The sequence below is a fragment of the Pholcus phalangioides genome, unplaced genomic scaffold, assembly GCF_987345545.1.
Source record: "Pholcus phalangioides strain wild (caught in Gottingen) unplaced genomic scaffold, Ppha-v1.0 ptg000022l_1, whole genome shotgun sequence".
Classification (NCBI taxonomy): domain Eukaryota; kingdom Metazoa; phylum Arthropoda; class Arachnida; order Araneae; family Pholcidae; genus Pholcus; species Pholcus phalangioides.
The window spans coordinates 20,522,284-20,545,003 of NW_028301615.1; the positions used below are offsets into that span (position 1 = coordinate 20,522,284).

The following is a 22,720-nucleotide window of genomic DNA, read 5'->3' on the forward strand; positions in this document are numbered from 1 at the left end:
ACTGAAAAAAAAGAAGCAAACAACTTCGCCGCGTTTTGTTTATTCCTTGACGGAGCCTCTTCCATATAACTCGGTAAGTGTTAATAATCCTATTTCATCCATTTTCTTAAATTAATTAATTAGTGTAAAAATACGGCAAAATATTTCTCACAGTGTGTAGGTTATTTAAGTATTTAGAGTTTCTCCGTTTCCCCCGATATTAAGCGTATGCGGTACGCTTAATATCGGGGTACATGCGAGTGCTAAGTTTTAATATGAATGTTTACGTTTTGTAATGTCCAATTTATAGTTATTAAAGTGTCGAAAATCCGTCTAAGTGCTAGTTTATTACTCCCTATATTGCTTAAGAAAATTTGGTACTTATATTGATGCATTGGTAATCATTAAAGCATTTATGGCAGCGGTTTTCAATCCGTACTACCCATGCACTCCTTAATACAAGCGTTTCATAACCTTTTTGATGGGACCCCAATAAAATTCAAAACGTATTGTTTTGTGTAATTTTCATACAATAAATTTATTTAATTACACTTTCACAATGGCACCGCGGGCCACAGTTTGGGAAACTGCCGTTATAGATCGGGAGCTCCCAGTAAATGTCGTATCCACTGCCTTGATTTTTTTATTCTATTTTCTCTGCTCGTATTCTGAAATGTCTCGTTAAACCCTCGAAAATCCGCAAACCACTTGTTTAGAACCATGAAGGGACAGTGGATGTCATTCATAATGTTCCCACTTAGTAAGACTTATTTTCGTGGTCCCAACTCTAATACTTGTCTAGGTTCCCCACTTACAATGTTTTTCCGTGAGTTTTTTTGAAAAAGATAAGTAGGATCCACTTTATATATAGCATTTCCCGAACTAATGCCATTCACGCATTAAACGGTCAATATTTCCCACTGGGAGGGGGGGGGGGGTTCAATAATAGAGAATACAAAAATGGATTCTATTTGATTGCTCAGAACAAAGGGTGATGAATGAAATTTTTTGGGACACTTTGCACTGACCCATTGTAGACACCATTTCTTGAATGGCCACTGTATCATATTTTATTGGAAAAAGGGGTTTAAGATTTCTGAAACTTAATTCCCCAGAACAGGTGCAGTATAATCCAGATTCCCTTGGCAACTTTGTTCTGGCACCAAAACAGTCCGATGGCCCGATGAAAGGAACAAAATTCCATTTGAAATATTACAAAAAGGATTCCGTATGAATAGCCTGCGTTACTAGTGTCACCTGGAATGGAAAATCTAGAAAAATTACATTAATCTTTGGCACCATTGTGCCCATCCTTGGCAATCTGAATACTGAATCTGTTCCTTATTTGGCAGTTTTATAATCGACATGTTGATTGTTTTCTTCATATAAGTAGTAGTTGATGTTTTTTTTTTTTTGTATTTGTGATAGAAATATCAAAACGCTAGAAAATGGCTCTAAGACCTTTAGTAAAGCCAAAGATTGTTAAGAAGAGGCTGAAGAAGTTCATCAGGCATCAGTCTGACAGATATTCTAAGCTGAAGGTGAGTAATTTTCTGTTCTAGTGTTTCAGATCAGATTGAGATTAAATTGTCAGCAACCATCAACCTTTGTATGGCAAGTTCTGCATTCTCTACCGAGTGGGCTAACAGCTGATGCTAGCCATAGTCCTTATTTAATTTATAAATTCTTGAACATCCACTTATCACTGATGCGCATCTGTTCTCAGAATGAGCACACACAACTGACGTGACTTCTTGTTCTGCCATACACTGAATAAATGTTTGTCTCTGTACATATCCACAGCATTAAATAAATGGTTTGTTGGTAGGCAGAGAATACATATACAGAGCTAGACGGTTATTCAGTTTACGGCAGAATACTTGCTAGAAGTAACGTCATTCTTTTTTGTCAGATCTGACACATGGCACTGGATGTTTATCCGATGTGTGGCAGATTTGATTAATTCACTTCACTGGCTTGCCTTATCTTTTGAAAATAATAAAACAATTACTGCATCTAAATTATAATTAGTACAATACAATTTATCACCTTTATTTTGTCATGATGGCTCTTGTGAGGCTGCTAGGCATGCTTCGCTTGCTGGTCGATGCAGCAAGTGTATTATGGCCTTTCGTCTCAGAATATGAATACAATGAAAACTTGATATAACTATACTTCGTAGACCAAGAGAAAATAATTGTACAGGGACTAGATATGTTGTATCAAGAAGTAGTACTTTAACAATAGAGTTTACACATTTCCGAAGCAGACTTGAAAAAAAATGTTGTAGGGAGATATTTCACTATATAGAGTATTTTGCCTGTTGTGGCGTTGTATTTGTATTTGTATTTGTATTGTTGTAGCTAGGTTTCACTGTAATTTAAAATGAATCAGTTGTCACGTAGGCTTGTGCTGAGGCAGCTCTCTAGGGCTTGACGCTTAATATCAACTTTCAATATGGAAAAACGAAGAATAAAATAAGTAATTGTAAAAAAATCAGATATAGAATAATAAATCAGTTATGGGCGGGATTCAAGCCTTCATGTGTTGAAATCTTTCTTTGAAGGGGTTTCATCATAGTGGAAAAGAAGATTGCTTCAAGGAATTGAAAAAAAAAAAAATGCTTAGTTGATGGAAATAGTCTTCAACATCGTACATTTTTGCCCCGTTCATTGTAAACTGAATATTATATTTATATAATATGTAATTGGCATGGTTTGGTTTAAATTATCATTGTATGCTGTTCACAGCCAAACTGGAGGAAACCAAGAGGTATTGATAACCGAGTGAGGAGGCGTTTCAAGGGACAGCGTCTGATGCCAAACATTGGTTATGGTAGTAACTCGAAAACAAAGCACCTGTTACCCAATGGCTTCAGGAAAGTTGTCGTCAACAATGTCAAAGTAAGTGCTGAAAATATATTTAATATCTGAACATATATCATAGCTGCTAATTCTCAGATTATCCAGGAGGCTCTCAAATTTCTGCTCTATATTCCGGACTCCCAAAAAATTATTTTATCTCCCGAATTTCGCCAGTGATTGTAAAAAAATCCCCACATTCTATTCCCGAAGAATTTACCGGAAAAAACTGCTGCTTCACAAGTGTTGTGTAAATTGTCGCCATTTCTTCAAATCACAAAAATATATATTTCATTTTTGGGAAGGAAACATAAAATTTGCCAATCAGCAAGCGTCAATCCAGCCTTTCAAAATACAAAATTGGCACGATCATGTGTATCTGCTTTATCCGTATGTCTTGTTTCGAGCCCGATTGAGATTTTTTTCGGTTTGCGAGATTTGATTTTTAAGAGGTAATTTATTAACCCAACATATTAAACCCAAGGACTTGAACCTACTGGTTGGCCATGATTAGTGAAGGCTAGCACTCTGGCCCGTCATTTAGGGGGGGGAGGGGGGGCCGTTGCCCCCCCCCCCCCGCATTTGAAAATATACTACAAATGGTATATAGGGTGGGATGCAGTTTGGACCTCTTCAGAAAGTCGCCAACTGTGGCACCTCAGAAACGTTTGTTTACCTTCAGCCTCAACTATACTGTTGCTGGGAAACAGCCTGGATTATACTGTCTTCTCTGTCTGCTAGGGCTTTATTCCTGCTTAGTGAAATAATATTGCCTTGTTTCTGGTTGTGATGCAAACATAGTTGATAAGTACAAGCCGGGGTCCCCTTTAATGGCCGGAGGAGCGAAGCGACGTGGCCAAGCCCGACGCCATTTGCGGGCCTATGGCCCGTGCTGATCGAAGTTCGGCCTACAGGAGCAGCCACTGATTTGCATATTCGCATGCACCTGTTAGTGATTGGACGAAACGTTTTCTGCGGTAATGCATTGCTGAAGTACGTGTCATTTCACTTCCATCACGCGTTGGTGCAAGATGTTCTGCTCGCAGTCGTATTTCAGCACTGATTTTTTAAATTCTTGACAGTGTTAAATGGCTTCTGTTGGACCGAGGCCTAGTAACTTCAACCACTTCGATTTTAATTTCCTGTTGACCTGATGTATTTTTAAAATTCGGTAGTGTGAATTTACCGCCCATTCAATTCTGTTGGATTATTTCGATTTATTACGCACATTTTGAGTTATTTACGTGTTTGTGTCCTAAGGATAAGTTCACGTGCATGTGCTCCAAGGATTATATTTCTCTTGCTAATGGATTATTGCTGTGCTCATCAGGATGGGGGGAAAAAAACAGGTGAGCGGTAAATAAATTTTTTATTTCCCTTTCTCAGGGTTACATTAGACTCGGCACTGCTTGGCGCCAAAGCAGTGCCAAGAAGGGTGCTTATACTGCTTTTTCACCTTGATATTGTCGCGTAGTTTTTATTAGATATTCGTTACAGAGCAATTACAAACACGGTCACAATCCAACAAGAACACAAGAACATATATGAACATTCCATGAAAAATAAACAATAAAAAAAAAGACAAGAATAAAATATATCTTGTTAATGGCTAGTCTTGCAGTCGAGTTAAAAATGATACTTGAATATCTGTCCTATTTTGAGTCTTGCCACATATCTCCCCTCTTCAAATGTTCAGCGTCTCGCTGTAACTGCTTAGAACGACTCCTCGTCAGAGGTCCAGGAAGATTATGAATACTTGCTGAAAGTCGGTTTGCATTCGCTTGTGTACGGCTCTGCTTCTCTGGATGTGGATCTTCTTGTTGCTCTTTTGGGTCATGATACGGCTTCATCCGTAAAACATGAACAATATCCTTCAGTTGCCGCTTTCGGGACTTTTCCTCACAAGGTTCTACTTCATATGTGACTTGTGATAGTTTTTTCACTACACGATAGGGTCCAAAGTAACGTCTAAGAAGCTTTTCTGATAAACCGAGTTTTCGGACCGGTGTAAAAATCCACACGAGATCACCTTTTTTGTATTGAACATCGCGATGAGCTTCGTCGTAACGGCTTTTATCTTTCGCCTGAGCTCTCGAGATATGCAATCTTGCAAGTTCTCGAGCTTCCTCTGCATTCTTTATTAATTTGGCCACATAGTCACTGGGAGTATGATCGGGATCATCCGGTAGTATGGCATCCAGTGGTGTCTCTACATCACGTCCATGAACGAGGAAGAATGGACTAAAGCCCGTCGTTTCCTGTTTTGCCGAGTTATAAGCATATGTGACGTATGGTAGTATGCAATCCCAATCTTTTTGTTCTGTGTCGACATACATAGATAACATATCTGCCAAAGTCTTGTTGAACCTTTCTGTTAGGCCATTGGTTTGCGGATGATATGCCGTAGTTAGTAGATGCGAAGTCTTACACAACTCATTTATTTCCCTTACAAGATTTGACAAAAATGATCGACCTCTGTCACTAATTATTTCTCTTGGTGATCCATGCTTTAGAATAACATCTTCAACTAGAAATTTTGCGATTTCCATTGCATCACCGCTTGGCAGAGCTTTCGTGATGGTGAATCGGGTGAGATAATCTGTACATACAATTATCCATCGGTTCCCTTGAGTTGTCAGCGGGAATCGTCCGAGCAGATCTATCCCTATTTTTCGGAATGGGGCATCAGCAGGTTTAATCGGTTGAAGATATCCTGGAGGTCGTTGTGATGGTGATTTTCTTCTTTGACATTCCTTGCAATGAGACACATAACGTCGTACAGTTCTATAAATTCCAGGCCAGTAGAACTTTCTACGTACTTTATCATAAGTCTTTGCCAAACCTAAATGGCCAGCTGTGGGTGCGTCATGAAGGATTTTCAGCACTTCCATTCGAAGATGTTTTGGCATGACCAAGAGCCATGGTTTTCCCAAAGGATCGTAGTTCTTCTTATACAAAATCCCATCTAGTATCTGGAAATTTCGGTAACTACCAATTTCTTCAAGCTTCTTTCGGATAACTTGTAACTGACAGTCCTTTAATTGTTCGTTTTTAAAATTCGAAATGGCATTGAGAAATGGGATGTCGTCAGCTATTTCTTCTTCTTTAGCTTCAAGTACTGGGTGCCTAGAAAGACAGTCAGCATCGCTGTGTTTCTTCCCACTTTTGAAAACAACCGTTACGTCATACTCTTGCAGACGTAATGCCCATCTCGCTAGTCGTCCAGAAGGATCCTTTAGATTGGCGAGCCAGCATAAAGAGTGGTGATCGGTTACGACTGTGAAAGGGCGTCCGAACAGGTATGGCCGAAACTTGTTTATGGCCCATACAACGGCCAAGCATTCCTTCTCGGTTGTTGAATAATTCTTTTCTGCTGTTGAAAGTGACCGAGAAGCGTATGCGATCGGCTTTTCATTTCTATCTTGAATCTGGACAAGAACTGCACCTACGCCATATCCACTTGCGTCCGTATGTATATGGGTTTCTGCTTCGGGCTTGTAGTAGCCAAGGACTGGGTGTTTCGTGAGACATGATTTCAATTGATCGAATGATGATTGTTGCTCCTCTTTCCAAATGAATTTTGCATTTTTCTTCAACAACCAATGCAATGGTGCAGCTATGACACAGAAATCCTTAATAAAGCGTCTGTAGTAGGAACAAATTCCTAAAAATCCCCTCACGTCGGAAATGTTTTTCGGGATTGGAAATCTTTCGATGGCTTCTATCTTGGCTGGATCTGGATGAATTCCATCTTTATCCACTAGGTGACCCAGAATCTTGAGTTTCTTCTGTCCGAAACAGCATTTCTTATGGTTTAAAGTTAATCCAGCTCTTTTTATACATTTCATTACCAGTCTCAAACGTGAAAGATGTTCTTCAAAAGTTGATCCGTAAACTATTACGTCATCCAGATAACATAAGCAAATATGCCATTTCAGTCCTTTGAGTAAACTGTCCATCATTCTCTCGAATGTAGCGGGTGCGTTGCAGAGCCCAAAAGGCATGACTTTAAACTGGTAAAGACCATCGGGAGTAATAAATGCTGTTTTTTCCTTATCTTGCTCGTCTACTTGTATTTGCCAGTAGCCAGATTTTAGGTCCATAGAAGAATAGATTCCTGCCTCTGCGAAACTGTCTAATGCATCATCAATTCGCGGAAGAGGATATACATCCTTTTTGGTCATCTTATTCAGGCGACGGTAATCTACGCAAAAGCGCCATGTTCCATCTTTTTTCTTCACTAACACTACTGGGGAAGACCAAGGACTCTCAGATGGTTCAATTATGTCCAGTTTTAGCATTTTATCGACTTCGTTTTGTATTATACGTCTTTCTGCTAGTGAAACTCTGTAAGGCTTCTGTTTTACGGGAAGAGCATTACCAGTGTTTATCTTGTGTTTCACACTTTTGGAAATCTTCACCGATTGGGTTTCAAAATCAAAAATGTCAATGAACTCTTTCAATAATTCTAAAATTTTTGCTCGTTCTCCATCGTCAAGATGAGAATCCACGAATTGCTCTAGTTTCTCTAATTTTCCTTGCATGTCTGTTACGACTTTATACTTATGCTTTTCTTCGTCTTCTGATCCAGTATCACAAGATAGAGAACACAATTGACAGTCGTCCAGCTCTGTGAGTTCAACTAAAGATCTTCCCTGGGGTATGAGTTGAGACTGTGATGAAATGTTTGATACCCATACGTCCCCTCGACCATCTTCAAGCACGATGACAGATGCTGGCACACTCAGTTCTTTCTCTAGTTGAATTTCTTTTCTGCCAGTAACCATAACATTTCCACAGATTTCTTGACATTTGCTCACCACGGAAATTTTCCGGACAGAATTTCCAGGAATCATATGGTCTTCGGCAGCGTACAGATTAATCGCCTTTCCAGATTCAGGATTGTAGTAAGAAGCTTCACCAATTTGGATCTCACCCATGCCACAATCAATTATTGCATCTGTGGCTTTAAAGAAGTCCCAACCCAATATAAGATTATGGCTACACTGCGGGAATACCAAGAATTCGAATGGTTGTACATTTCCGTTAAAGTCCACTCTTAATACACATCGTCCAAGAGCTTCCACTAGCTTTCCACTGGCAGTACGAAGGATATTACCACGTTCAGCGAATAACGGTGTTTTCAACTTGCGACGTAAATGTTCTGTAACGACGGAATAGTCAGCACCTGAATCGACCAAAGCTTTCACATTATGTCCGTTTATCACGACAAATACAGAATTTTCCATCAGTCTAGCCGCTGTATGCACTGGAGGATTTCCTTCAATTGCGGCCTCACCCCCGTAACAGGTCGCACAGCCTAGTTTTCCTCAGCGGATCGACCGGGCGAACGGCTTGGACGGCGACCTGGGGAGCGCGACTGTCGGCGAACTGCATTGCATCTGGGGTATGGGGAGCTGCTTCTATAACGTCTGTCGTCGTCTCCACTCTCATGTCCATATTCGGCTACAAAATTAGAACCCAGTGTTTGAAACTGATTTGGTTCCATCCTTGATCGTCCAGAGTTGTAATTCAGTTGTTGATTTGACTCCCTCCTGGCCCTTATATCTGTGAGGTCACGTCTTCGATCGCGGCAATATCTGATCACGTGTCCAGCTCGACCACAATGGAAACAGACCGGTACATTTTCAGGTGTACGCCAAAGATCGGTTTTCCTCTCTACGATTGGAGTTGCCGGTTGTTGTGGACGTCTCGGTCTGGTTTTCCAGGAATTCCTCTTACCTCTTTCTACGGGCATCAAGGATTCGGTGTCGTCTCGGGTGAGAGGGGCTAGCGTGTCCTGGATCATGTTTTGTACCTCTTTCCGGATCATATCCTCCCGACATTCAGTTTCGTCGTCTCGTGCAAGCGAAGCTATCTGAGGAATCACTCGTTGAATTTCTTCTTTGACAATGCGTCGGATCAATGTTGACAAACTCTCTGTGGTCGTCGAAGATACAGCCGTCACGTTTGGTAGCCTTTCATACTGTGGCTTGATTACACGACGTCTCCTCATAGTCTCGATCTGTCGACAAATAGATATGAACTGGTCTACTGTAGCTGCTTCTTTGTTTATCAGTACTTGGTAGAAATCCTCTGCGATCCCTTTCAGGAGATGGGAAATTTTCTGGTCATCTGTCATGGATGGATCAACTTGGCGGCATAATGAGAGAACATCTTGAATATAGGACTCAAACTTCTCACACGGACGCTGCGCCCTGGTTCTCAACAGGTCTTCCGATCGTCGCTTGATGTCCTCGGGCTGTCCGAATGTCTCTTTGAAGTCTCGCTGAAAAATTGTCCAGCTTGTAATGAGATCTTCATTGTTCTCAAACCATTGCCTAGCAGTATCAGTCAAGTAAAACACAACATTAGCTAAGCGAATCGAGTCATCCCAACGATTGTAATTGGAGATCCTTTCATAATCTTTCAGCCACTTTTCGGGGTTTTGACCATCAGTACCGGAGAATATGCAGTGGTCGCGAGGCACTTGGTACATGGGATAAGCTGGGGCATATGCATTGGGAGCAGGTTGAATAGATGGAGCTAACGACTCACCTTCCGGATTCTTGGACATAGCCATCGGGCACCGACGTCTTCTAAAAGAGTCAAGCAGTGATACGGGCTCAGAACCTAGCCCTTGCAGTCTACGGCTTCTTCTGATTGAGTTTTCCGTAATTTTGGATTACCCGGCGCCTCCACCAAATATGTCGCGTAGTTTTTATTAGATATTCGTTACAGAGCAATTACAAACACGGTCACAATCCAACAAGAACATATATGAACATTCCATGAAAAATAAACAATAAAAAAAAAGACAAGAATAAAATATATCTTGTTAATGGCTAGTCTTGCAGTCGAGTTAAAAATGATACTTGAATATCTGTCCTATTTTGAGTCTTGCCACAATATTATTAAGTTTCATTGTTATTTTTTGGTCAGTGTTATTTAAATTCCCCAGAGGAATGTTCATGAGATGTGTGTGTGTACGCTTTTGTCACTAAACAGACATTTGATGTTAATTGCAGTTAGTACTGGTTTGCTATCGGGATGATCGCTGATTAAAAACTAGCCAGCTCCTGTGTGGGATTGATTTGATGGTCAAGAAAACATTACAGCTAAATTCCAAATGTGAATAGAAATGTCAGGTTACTATTGAAAGAGCTTCAAATTGCACCAGTGGTCATTCTAATTAGCTGTCTCAGTACCTTATAATTGAATTCTGTTCTGGAGTCCCTCGTGACCCAAGGTATGCCCCCAGCGCGATTTTGCTTGCCCGTTCAGTATATGCATAGGCGGAGAGACTAGAGTGTCTGGGGGGCAGGATGATTCAATTCACGTATACATCGGATTAGTCGACACCCCTGTGTCCCCGCCTATGAGTATATAGTGTATTTCAGATACAGTAGGTTGTAAAGAAACAATGAAGTTGAAAAAAGATCTTGACATCATTGTAGGGACAGTCATTGTTAAATGGGTGAGGTTCAAAGTTCTGCAATGAGTCTTCGGCTGACTGAAAATGTTCTGCATAAAAAATTTCTATGGTAGTGTTTTATACTTGGAAGAGTTAATTTCCTTCTTTTCTTAAGCCGGAACAACACCAGCCGTGTTATGCAGTTTCATCTAGTGGGAAAACCCGGTTTCCAAATGTGGCTAGCGCAGAGTAGGTTATTTTAATGGTCAATTTTTTATGTAACCACCTCTCCAAAAACTTCTTTGCGCAGCTCAGAATGCCATAGCATGGCTGGTGTGGCTGTTCCAGAGATTGGTCTGCAACGTATGCAGTAGTTTTAGGTGTATTCTACTTTGGGGGATGCGAGTGCTTTGTCGTGGACTTCAAATGAATGGTTTTGCTTTGATTTTTGTATTCAATCTTATTCGTCTCACACAAATAGTGCAATTCTTTGCATTATGTAGATGTGTTGGTGAGATACAGAAAATTTAGTTAATGATAAAAATTCAATTTTTCTCTTGTTACTTACTATTGTTTTCTCTATTACAGGATCTTGAGATGCTGATGATGCAGAACAAGAAGTTTTGTGCGGAGATTGCTCATGCTGTATCTTCAAAGAAAAGGAAAGTGATTGTTGAAAGAGCACAACAACTGTCTATACGTGTAACAAATGCAAATGCCCGTTTGAGGTCTGAGGAAAATGAATAAACACTGCTACATAATTTTGTACTTGTGTCATGTGACTTCTTTGAATACATAAAGTAACTGCCTTGGTTTTTTAGATGTTTTCTCATTTCAGTTTTACTGGATGTTATGTTGATAGCAACCTTTCGAAAGAAAAGTCAGTTTTCTCCAGAAATCTGTCTGCAAGATAACCTGGATTAGATTCCTGGAAAGGAGACAGCAAACTTCTTTCCTTTGGTTCTTATACACATAACACCAGAAAAATCTTTCCTATTAGTCTTTCTATGGGGGTGGCTACATGATAATTCTGAATACTTTTTTACTTTGTAATTCAGTCGCAATAGGCTTAGCTCATTTGCCATGCAACAAAATAATTAGGATTCTAGTTGGAAAGATAAAATTGCCTCTTCCCCCAGTGACCTTTGCGTGCAAAATTCATATTTGGACTGATTTTTTTAATTTTTTCCTCAAATTTCTGTTCTGAGATAAATTTTAGCCTGTATGTTTTCTGGACTTGCTCATGAAAAACATTTGCAATTAAAAATACAATATTAAATTTTATTTTTCCCCTTAAATATAAATTCCCGGATGGATCATGTTGATCCCTTGGGAATACATCACATTATATATAAAAAATAAGTTTGGAACCTCTCACTTTCAGGGAAAGTTGCTGTTTTGTCCATTTTTCCCCAATTTATACTGTTCTCAACTGGGAACATTGGCTGCTAAAAGGTTGGCCTTATAACCAGATCAAATCTTGTTCATTTCTGTTGACATTGGTGTACATAAAGGGGATTGTAGTGTTATTTTACAGGAGAAAAAAGTTAAATCCCCCGAAGAAAAAAAAATTGAAAACCACACGAGAAAATCCTGTGTATGCAAGTTGAGTCTGTTACACACATGCATTGAGGCTGGCCCAATGCATTCAGAGGTCATGGGTAAGTATTGTGGCCACTCCACCATTGGCAATGATCAAATGTTGGAAGGTGGTTGAACAGAACGACCAGTACTGCCCAGTCCGTCAAAATATTTGACTTGGGCCAGGCTTGACGAGTCTAGAATGTTGATAACACCTGTATTTTTCCTCGTGCGTTAATGAAATGCAGTATTCATAAGCTTCATCTGCTAATTAAACTAGTCATTGCATAGATGCAATTTTATCCCAGAAGTAAGGTTGAGTCTAATTTACTGGTAAAAGAGAGAGCGTGAATTTTTCTTTAAAAAAATATTTCGTAGATCAGTCTCAAAAGTTCAAATATAGAAATGTACGCTGTCGAATTCTATAAATTTCGAAGCAGTTTTTTTTTGTTTCCGCCAAAAAATTCTAGGTCAATTTGTCTGCTCTAGTTCTATACTGTGAAACCTAGATATTCTGTAGACCCAAGAAAAATATCTTTGTAGAGGGATTATCTCTCTGTGCTGCAATTGTGTTGCAGACATTTCTTTCCATTTTCCATAATTAGTATAATCAAAAATGCACTTATTTTGCCCAAGGAGTTTCATATTATAGGGCAAAATCAATTTCAAAGAAGATACAGAAAATTATCAGGCATCGTTCCACAGCGAGGTCTCTCTGCATAAAGGCAAACTTGTTGAGGTTTGCATAGTATTACCTCAGTAGAATTATTAGGAAAATATTTCACATTTATTCAGTACCCATTGAATATCTATACACATGGAAAAAGGTAGAGCTGCAGGACTTGACCAATACCAGGCACCATGATAACGGAGAAATCTATTCCAGACTGAAATTTTCTGTGAGATTGGTAAATTGGAATCTATGACACCAAATTTTCTGATTTCACGATGGTGTCTCTTTTACCACTAAGAACGACAAGATATCTTGCCTAAATTGATGGCCCGTATTTCAGCAATTCAGATATAATATATATATATTGCCTCCTTAAAACCCTCTTATTTCAGCACTGATAAGCCCAGCTATTATAAGTAAAGCAGGCTTTGCTCGCTAACATGCTTTCCACCAACTAGCTGTCCTGGGTAGCAAATTTTATATTGAAACAAAAACAGTTATAAAATCATAAAATTTTGCAGGGGCTTGTGTCCCTATGTTAGATCAAGTGCCACTGGTAAGAGTCAGCTTTTTTTTCAAACTGGATAATAAAAGAAAGACTTTCCCTTCCTTCGGGATAGTATAGCAATAAGCATATAGTATAATTAACAGAAAAAGCTAGAGCATTTCTCTGTCTCTTTCTTCCTCAGTTCTTTAAATTGTTCTCGGAGCAGTGATGGGGGTAAAGCACTATCACATCCAAAAAAGTGCAGCATTTTGACAGAGGATTTTAGTATTTCCATTCCACTGTGGCAGCGGTTCGGTGAACTTTTAAAAACTGCTTGAAGGTTAACTAGGAAGGGAACATGAAGTACCCAAAAAGTTGAAACAAAACACAATCATGTTTTTATAGTCAATTTGCTGCGAGACAATTCATCGTGCTACAAACTTGTGGTACAAATTTGTCGCAGGCTCATTTCGTCGCTGTATTGTCAATTCATCGCGACGAATTGCTTTAAAATTCATGTTTGTTGTGATCTTATAAATAGGGTAGTTGCTTTAGGCATAAAAAATGGAACTAATTTTTTTCTCATTTATTGGAAATGTTCCCCCTTCCCATCTGTTTTAATTTTTAACAAATGAAGGAAAGTATTCATTGAAGTCATCGAGGGACACATTGGAACATACACCAAGATAATAAATTGGGATCCAATAAATTTTTAACATTTAATTTTTACCATATAAGCCGTATTTCTGTTGGGATTTCCATTTCTTGCAGTGAGGGGAGTTGAAAAGCTCACCCAAATAACAAATTGAGATCAAATAAATTTTAATTTAATTTAATTTCCACCGTATAAGCTGCATTTCCCACTTTTTGTCAGTATTTCCATTTCTCGCAGTGAGGGGTGTTGGGGAGCTCACCCAAATAATAAATTGGGATCAAATAAATTTTGAAAATTTAGTTTCCATCGTATAGGCCGCGCTTCCCGCTTTCTGTAGGGATTTCCATTTCTTGCAGCGAGGGGCGTTGGGGGGTGCACATCGAGATAATAAATTATGATCAATGTGGGCCCCCCAGCACGATTTCCGTAATTCACTATTAAATGTATCCATGCAGAGAATATGTCCTTAAGGAATTTTTTATGACAATATAGCTAAGTTTTATATGTAACAGCTGCGAAAAGTCTTATTTTCAAATTATTATTTTTTGCAATGCAATGTACATTTCAAATCACTTTGTATTATCACACCGAAATAATATTCAAACACTCCGACCATAGGCACCAGAAACTGGGGACTGATGCCATTTGAGCCGCCCCCCCCGAAATCCAATAACTCATGAATATAAGTCCCTTATAAACGGAATGAATGGCGATTTTCAGCCCCCCCCTCCTCAATGTTTCCTTCATGTCGGCACCTTTGACTGGCCAAGGATGCCGGAAGTTTTGGAACTTGTGGGTTCTTGTCTTGATCTTGGAGTAGGAAATTTTGATTTCTGAATAATTTCTCTGGGTGCTCATACCCATTCCATAAAGTACCCTGGGCACCAACAGCATCTCTGTCTCTGACACCACTGCAAATTTCAATCGATTTTTGATTTTTTTTCAACTCTAAAGTAACAACTCTCGAGTAAAAAGAATGAAATCAGACTTTTAATTAGCCCATTGTATGTAACTTCATGTACATGACACTCATACGGCTCCAGTTGATGATTAGTAAAAATTTTTTCTTATAATAGAAGTGAATTAACATTAACAGACAATGTAAGATTATGTTCAGAGGTATATTTCCTAGGTGGGGAGGAGGTATGCAGGCTTTATCCCAAGATAAAGTTCAAGTGAAATGGCGTAATCAAAATTAAGTAATTAGTGATCAAGAACATGAATTAGAAAGGAAGAAGGGAGGCAAGGTTTGAATAGCCCACAGGTGGGAAAACTATAAATCCGTCTCTGATTATAGCCTGCATTTATTAGGATAATTTTAATTTTAAAAACAATTCATATCGTACACATATAAACACTCCACAATATCTAAACCTTTATTTATTTTCAGTGCTTTGAGTATCATTTTATTTAAACACTTATATAACGTGAATATCACAGTAAAAACCTGATGATGATTTATAGAATAATGTGATGGTATTTTGAACTACCATAATTTTTTTATTTTTTTAAAAGATACGTAGAAGATTTCAATTTAAAGTGAATTCAAACAATTTAATTTAAAAAGTACTACATTATTTTTTGTCATCCGTATAATCTGTATCTCTATTTTATGATACAACCAAAAACTCAAATGAAGAAAATTAATAATAGGCTAATTCATTTTGAATTGCATTAAAAGTTTTTCTAATTTCAGAACATGAATTATGGGGGGAAAACTTTTAAACACACACGCAAACCAACATATCATTTCCACGTTCGGTTTTGCAAAATTCCATGTTTTTGCCGACAAAAATATGTAGACCAAGCACACCAACCTTGTACCAAAAGCTTAGACGCTAAAGAAAACTATGTGAAAATATTCAAACAAGCCAGCCAAAGATATGCGACTGATTATAAACATAAGATTAATGGTTATATTATATCTATGCGACTGTGACCCATAGTCATCTTTCTTATTGGTGGTTACATTGCCAATGCTCATCCGGTGGGCATTATGAAAACTTCATCGAATCGTCATTCACTATACATTTCTAACCTTGATCTGCACCCAACTCCATTTGCTGTGAGAAATAGAAATACCAACAAAAGCGGGAAGTGTGGCTTATACAGTGAAAATTAAATATTAATTTAATTGAATTATTAATTAAATATTTCAGGTTCTTATGGAGATACTGTAATGGTAAATGTTGGTGACTCTCGAAGGGCGGGGAAGGGGGGGGGGGGGGAGAAACTACCGTTTGATATGGGGCAGATAGAAATTTACCGTTAAAAGGTTCACTGTAATTTGGGGAATATCATTTAAACCAAAATTTCTCCACAAGATATTGAAATTTTATTACAGCAAAAATCAATTATTTAACTTTTCAAATTTTTATAACAGAATTTTCAAATATAATTGAAGTTTTATATGCAGTTAAATTTTTAAATGTAATTGATATTGTAATTTTAATTTCGATGACCTTTCTGCATTGACAAAAATTAATTATTTTCAGTTAACTGTGTGTACACTTTTGTTCATGTTTTTATTTCACGTGTAAGACAAAAACCTACATACAAGCTCACGGGGAACATGTACAGTGAAGAATCGACGAATTGATTCTGCACTGTAATATATAAATTGAGATCACGAGGAACTGACACGGCGGCAAACTTGTACAGCTACGAATTGGAGCTGACACGAATTTGTATCGCGACGAATTGGAGCTGACACGAATTTGTATCGAGACGAATTGGAGCTACGAAAAATTTGTACCGCCGCGAATTGACACTGCAACAAATTTGTATTGCGACAAATTTGCATCACGACAAGTTGAGTGCGACAAATTGACCGGCTACGCACCTAAATATATTTTTTTTTCAATTTCCCAAGCCCTGGGAAATGTATTACTTATATTAAGCAGGAGGAATATAACAAATTTATAACTTTATTCAGAAGATTCATTGTATTATCACACATTTCACTGTCTACCAATACAAAAAAACTTAATCGCATGTATCATAAGTGTGTGATTTGTATGAGTATTTGATGTATGGAGAATAAATATCAAATCCCAGGGAGACCAGGTTGTCAAATATCAATCGAAACCTCAGTGGAATTACACAGAAGTTCAGAACCTGGACTGGTGGCCATATGAGCCATTCCGCTATGTAAATCTTCGTTCCTTTTTCATTCAGTTCTTCTTTAATCTGCGATACAGAGCCTTCCATAACAGCCAGTGTACCAAAATATAATGATATACACACAGGAGAGAACAAAATTTGGTCGTAGAGCACTTTCCTCAATATTATTCTAAAACTTCGTCCAGGTAAGAACTTGTCAATGAAAATGTACCAGTAATGTGACAAAACGCCAGTGGTGAGTCCAGCTGCAGTCATGTGATAAGTTCGCACTGGTTCCCAGCTCACTTTTTGGTTCTTGCTGGTCAATATATCATATTTCTGTTGTATCATGTCTCCTGTAGCGCCAGATAGCATAGAGAAAGTGGCATTTGTGAGCAGAAGATGCTTTTTGAACAGTTGCTTCCCAAAGTTCAGGAAAGTTGTCATCGGAGACTGCTCTTATGATTTGCTGCACTCGGGTGATGCTGAGGAAGGAAAAAAAAATTAACATTCAAAAATTATCTGGTCATGTATCATTCAAGTTTGATCCTAGCTTCAAAGTGTCATCAATATAAACATAATGCAGCAAATAAAAATGATTAATTTTATAAATTATTACTAAATAGCAAATTACTGCTGTAGATAGGGCTACAACTAGGGGAAGGGGATCTGGTACCCTAGGCACTTGACTAAGGGGGGGGGGGTACCAAATTCATCCTGCTCCTACAGTTCACGGGACACCAAAATACATGCTTGCCCCCGGCTGATAAATAATATAGTGGTGACCCTGACTGTAGAAGTACTTTGTTAATGAAATGGGATGGAAATAAAGATGCTTTCTATTGGTTGTCGCCTCAAGTTTGTTAGGGAAAATATCTTATCTATATCCTCCATCGGGTTCGAACCCAGGACCGTGAGAGCAATCTTCATGGTTGTAGATGAGCTTCTTATTACTACGTCACTCGGGTGCAACATAACTAGCACCTTCTGTGAGGTGACGACATTTACTCATTACAGCAGTGATCCCAAGATATCTCATCAAACCTGATCTGCTTTATCTCAGTCACCTCAAAATATCTCAGGTTCTTAACATGATTTTCTTTGGGCATTCATAGTTATAATGCAGATCAGGGAAAATTTTAAAACCAATAAAAGGGTTAACAGTAAAAAAAAAAGATGGCTACCTACAAGACAAAGGAAATAATAATATCCGCAGAAGAAAATGGCTGACCATCACCCACCAGGAAGAAAAGCGCCAACAGGCTAGAAATAAAATAGTCGCCAAAAATATATTTTTGGCTATAGCCATATTTTTAATCTTGGCATCTTATGATGTTGTTTTGTTTATTAGTGTTTTTTTAACATAATTTTTTCGTTTCAACTGCTTTAGTATAATCACCTTTTGGCGATGTGTTGGCATTTTTCTTTGGCAAGAAAAACATCCTAAAGCATAACTCTGCATCACTCTTGGCAACTTTGGCTTTCAAACGTTTTTCTTGCCAAAGAAAAAAAATCTCCATCTAGGTATTATACTATAGCTGTTCCTCTGAGATTCCTATAACCGGTGGCTACTGTGATTATACGTTAGTTTGTAATTTATCATCACCCATCAGCTATAAATGCGATTGAAGGGTAAATAATTATCACAACTTACCTTACTGATTTGACTTGTTTTATGTCCTTTTGTACCAACCTAGATCTTTAGGATAAGGGGGAAAAAAAAGAAACACAAAGTTAATGTTAGATTGTTAGTTTTTAGAATAAGATAGAATTTGATGCATCAGAATATATAAAAAACACCATACAATTGGAAGATATAAAAATATATATGTATATAACATATTTATTATCATATGTGTATACAGTCAAACCTCGTTAGTGCGTCACCCAGTTAACACGTCACTCTACTTACCGGATCACTTTTTGGAAGTCCCAATTGTCCTCATGTACGAATTTGCACAGCTATTTCTTACTCCGTTTAACGAGTCACTCCGCTTACTAAGTCATATTTTTGCTATCCCAAGAGTGACTCATTAACGAGGTTTGACTGTATATAACTATACACATTCACACGGTACCCCACACACTAAACCCACACAGGTGCACAGCCTTTTCACAAATTGTACAAATATTAAGTTATATTCACAGTATATACAGCACAAGAAATTTTCTTGAATCAAAACAAATTTATCAAGACAAATAGCTTTTGTCTTGTATAGAAAGACATTAATACTTGCATGATCCAACTGAATTATCCACGTAACAAAAATCACAATATATGCAGCAAAAAAATAATTACAAAAAACAAATATATACAAGAATTACAAAAATGTTTGCAAGATAAGAGTAGATGGAAAAACAAATCAGTGATATTTACAGCAAATCGGGGACTAATAAAACTTGACAATTCAAGAAAGGATGTATCACAATTTTCAAAAAAAAAAATCTGAATCTATTACATTTAGATAAATACACTTCCAATCCTTTAACAAATAATTTTGGAAGAGCAATAAACATAGATCTCGAATTACATTGATTACTCTGATTATTTCTCTACCAATTCTTTGGAAAAAGGTAACGCAAAATTTATTCTAATGTTTGCATATAAAAAAGTGATCATTAGATTCTTGATCATCACAGTAGTCACATTTCACAGAGTCTTTCTGATTAATTCTGCACAGAAAACCATTAGTCAGGGCTCTGACAATAGTAAATCAATGTTTCATATTTTCTTCAGAGACAATAGACTCTGTTTGACAATCTGTAAAATTATCTGAAAATAATATTTCATATTTTCTCTTCGTAAAGTAAGGTGAATATTTATTCATAGTATTAAGAAAACGTGATGCAAGTGAATAAAGAAACTGTTATGTCTGAAATATCGATCAATGTGCCTGTCTTTTAATCTATATTATTCAACTTGAAAATTGTTAGAACCAAACTACTAATTCACAAAACAAAATGAATCTAATCACGAAAAGCAAAAAGATAATATGTCCGTTCATGAACTCACCGAAACTCCCCATTCACAACTTACCTTATCCTTAAAACTGCATGTCCATAGCGGTGTAAATAAGGACGTCCTTGACTAATGAGAAACATATGTAAATAAACACGTTTTGGTGCTTTTAACTAGAATGACCATACGTTCCATATTTCCCGGGACATTTCCGGTTTTTGCAAGGAGTCTACAGTTATTAACTGCGAGTTTAATCGTGGGGCCATGGGCAGAAATACGAGGGGGGGGGGGGCGTGGGGGGCATTGCCCCCACCCCCAGCGTCAAAGGTTGAGTCGACTGATCCAATGTATATATGTATGAGCTGACATCATCATCGTGCCCCCCCAGAAATAATGACCTTGCCCCTCCAGACTTCCAAATCAATTACCCCCTCGAACCGCTTCCCTATGCGTAGGACACGCATAGGGAAGCGGTTCGAAATTTAGCCACCGAGTTCAAAACGACTAACGGGTTGATAAAGACATTTAACGGTCGTTTGAAAAACCCACATTTCCCATATGTTGGAAGTGAAAAATAGTCAGCGGGACGTGTGGTCAATTGGATTTCTAGGCTCCTACAGTCTGTTCCAGAAATAATTAAAATGGACAATGAGACTTTTCGAATAGACGTCATAATCATCATCACTCCTGAGGGACATCAATAATTTAAAAAATTGAATTGAATCTCCGGTTTTGGAAATATTGAGCTCGCTTAGATACGAAGCCTAGAAAATTAAATATAAAGCAAAGAGCCAGGCCCACTTGTGTGGTGGATAATTCATGCAATAACATTGATTTCAAATTTTTATTTATATCTCCTCAAGCGGGAAAATGAGAATTAATGTCTCCGTTATTGTCTTATATTATCCAATTGCACCAATCAATATAGTTTAGGATGTTTTGAATTAATTATGGGCCCATATAAATTACATTGAAGAAATTCCGCGGCTTTAATCAAGCATTTTTTGAAGGAAAAACGGGCAGATCGATAACTTTAAGGTAAAAAAAGATTTCGAAATATCTAGCTCCCATTGAAAACAAAACAAAAAAAACCGATTCATTTCTATTTTTGTTTAATTTAGATTTGTTTCTTTCATGAGTCGCGTAGGAAGTTGTCACATATTGGTTACCTTATATGTCCCTCAAGAAAAAGGGAAATATCACGTGATCCAAAAATCCTCATTAGCAGAGCTTTCGTGTCAATCCAACACCACCTATAGGACAAGGCCTCCGCACGAAGCTTGTGACGTCAATGAAGAGAAGGCAATTTCTTCTATTCCCATTGGATATACTGCAAAAAAAGGTAAAGATATCGGACGCGTCGATATATCCTGCTACATCCAATGGTAATAGGTAGCCGCCTTTAGTGACGTCACGAGCTTCGTACGGAGTCCTTGTTCTATAGGTGGTGTTAGTAATTCATGATTTTTTCCCTGTCAGATGGTCTTCCCATGTTTAGACCGAGTCTAAAGGCAACGCACTCGTCTACACCTGGAGACTTGTGTAGATACATTTGGCAGTGTGGGATGTGTTCTATGGTTTCCTCGGTTATCCTGCAGAGAGGGCATGCAGCATCCATGTTCAAAATGAACTTAGCAAGACGGTGGTTTGTCTCCAGTGAGCGAGTTCGAGCTTTGAAGAAGAGTGTTACTGCAAGAGATCCGTCATACATGCTCTCCCAGGAATGGGCTAACTTAGGGCCATCTTAAGAACATCATTGGCCTACGGGCAAAGCCATTTTTCTGAAGCCTAGCTGGAAAATTCTTGAAAAATTCAACTATTTCTAATTTTTCCGAGGCTCCTCTTCTTTTGAGGCCCGGGTGGGCCCATGCGTTAAGACGGCACTAGGCTAACTTCCTGGAATAGTAGTTTAATGGTCTAAGACCAGGACCAGATCTGCACGAGAAAGAGATGGTACCGCCACGGCCTCCCATAAAAGTCCGGTAACCTCATGTTGTCGGAGCTGTTTTTTTCATAATATTCTAGAGCAAGCTGGTTGAAGTAGTATCTGCTGCCCTGCTTGTAACTTGGGTTCTTATATTCTAGGATTATCAACGGTGAGTGGCCAAAGCGTGTGAACATGTGTGGGAAACAAACACGCACGCACACATATCAATGAAAAGAAAGGAAATGGAAGAAAAGAAAAATAATTACGGAAACCTGAAGAGGAGGACAAAAAAGGATTAATCTTCTAAAACGTAGGAGAGCGCTTATAATAACATCAAAAAGGAGGGCGTATGTAACCCTAGTTGCTAGAGAGCAACTTCAATATCTACGAGGCTAATCTCAAATTCTGCCAGTAGATGACACCACGAATCGGAAGATAAAATTTCTCTTGCTGTTTTGAATTCCAGATATTTATTCTCCCGTCACTAGATGGCAATAAAAGTACCGAAATAAACCACACAAATATGCGCTTTTTTTCTTTCTCTTCAAATATAAGTTGAGATAGAATACAAATGTGGATCAAATTTCGCCCCCGCGAGATTTCCCCCATAAGGGGCCGTTCAAGTATTACGTAAGCAAATTTTTTGTAAATTTTTGACCACCCTCCCCCCTTGTCAGCAAAAATTTCGTCATCACTGCCCCTACCTCCTAACGCATATTGGTGGGATCAGAAACGTACGCGGGAGGGGGGGGCATAGAGGGGTCGTGCGCCTTCCCCCCCCCCAGAAGAAACTTTTTTTTTAATGCAAAGAATATTTAAAAAAAAAAAAATTAAAATTTTGGAAGAAAATACCTTTAAATGTTATTATAATCGATTTCTGTTAAATTCATTGCGACCCACACATTCAGCCATTTTTTATAAGGCAAACCCTTGACCCGCAAACCAAATATGGCCTTTAAGGTTATCTGATGTGGCTTGCCCCTCCCCCCCCCCCTCAAACCTAATTTTGTAAAAATGAACTAAGCAGCACATTTTTACAAATCGCTTAAATGACCCATGGCGCCATTCCAGAGCATTTAAGT

At 38.3% G+C, this 22,720-nt stretch overlaps 2 protein-coding genes across 3 annotated transcripts; one reads left to right on the forward strand and one right to left on the reverse strand.

Moving 5' to 3' along the window:
- Positions 1-4: 4 nt before the first annotated feature.
- RpL32 (Ribosomal protein L32) lies at positions 5-11,015 on the forward strand. Its single transcript, XM_089249480.1, has 4 exons — positions 5-73; positions 1,408-1,520; positions 2,730-2,882; positions 10,843-11,015. The coding sequence occupies exons 2-4, from the start codon at positions 1,428-1,430 to the stop codon at positions 10,999-11,001; spliced, it is 405 nt and encodes a 134-aa protein (XP_089105606.1). The 5' UTR covers positions 5-73; positions 1,408-1,427; the 3' UTR covers positions 11,002-11,015.
- Positions 11,016-16,559: 5,544 nt separating this feature from the next.
- On the reverse strand, positions 16,560-19,868 carry LOC149069977 (mpv17-like protein 2). Of its 2 annotated transcripts, none has more exons than XM_089249483.1 (3): positions 19,790-19,868; positions 18,407-18,451; positions 16,560-17,237 (listed from the first exon to the last, which is right to left on the reverse strand). In XM_089249483.1, exon 3 carries the CDS (start codon positions 17,197-17,199, stop codon positions 16,636-16,638), a length of 564 nt encoding a protein of 187 aa, XP_089105609.1. In that variant the 5' UTR covers positions 17,200-17,237; positions 18,407-18,451; positions 19,790-19,868; the 3' UTR covers positions 16,560-16,635. The 2 variants fall into 2 exon arrangements, with proteins under 2 accessions (XP_089105609.1, XP_089105608.1); XM_089249482.1 differs by having other exon boundaries at positions 19,766-19,845.
- Between the last annotated feature and the right edge of the window lie 2,852 nt (positions 19,869-22,720).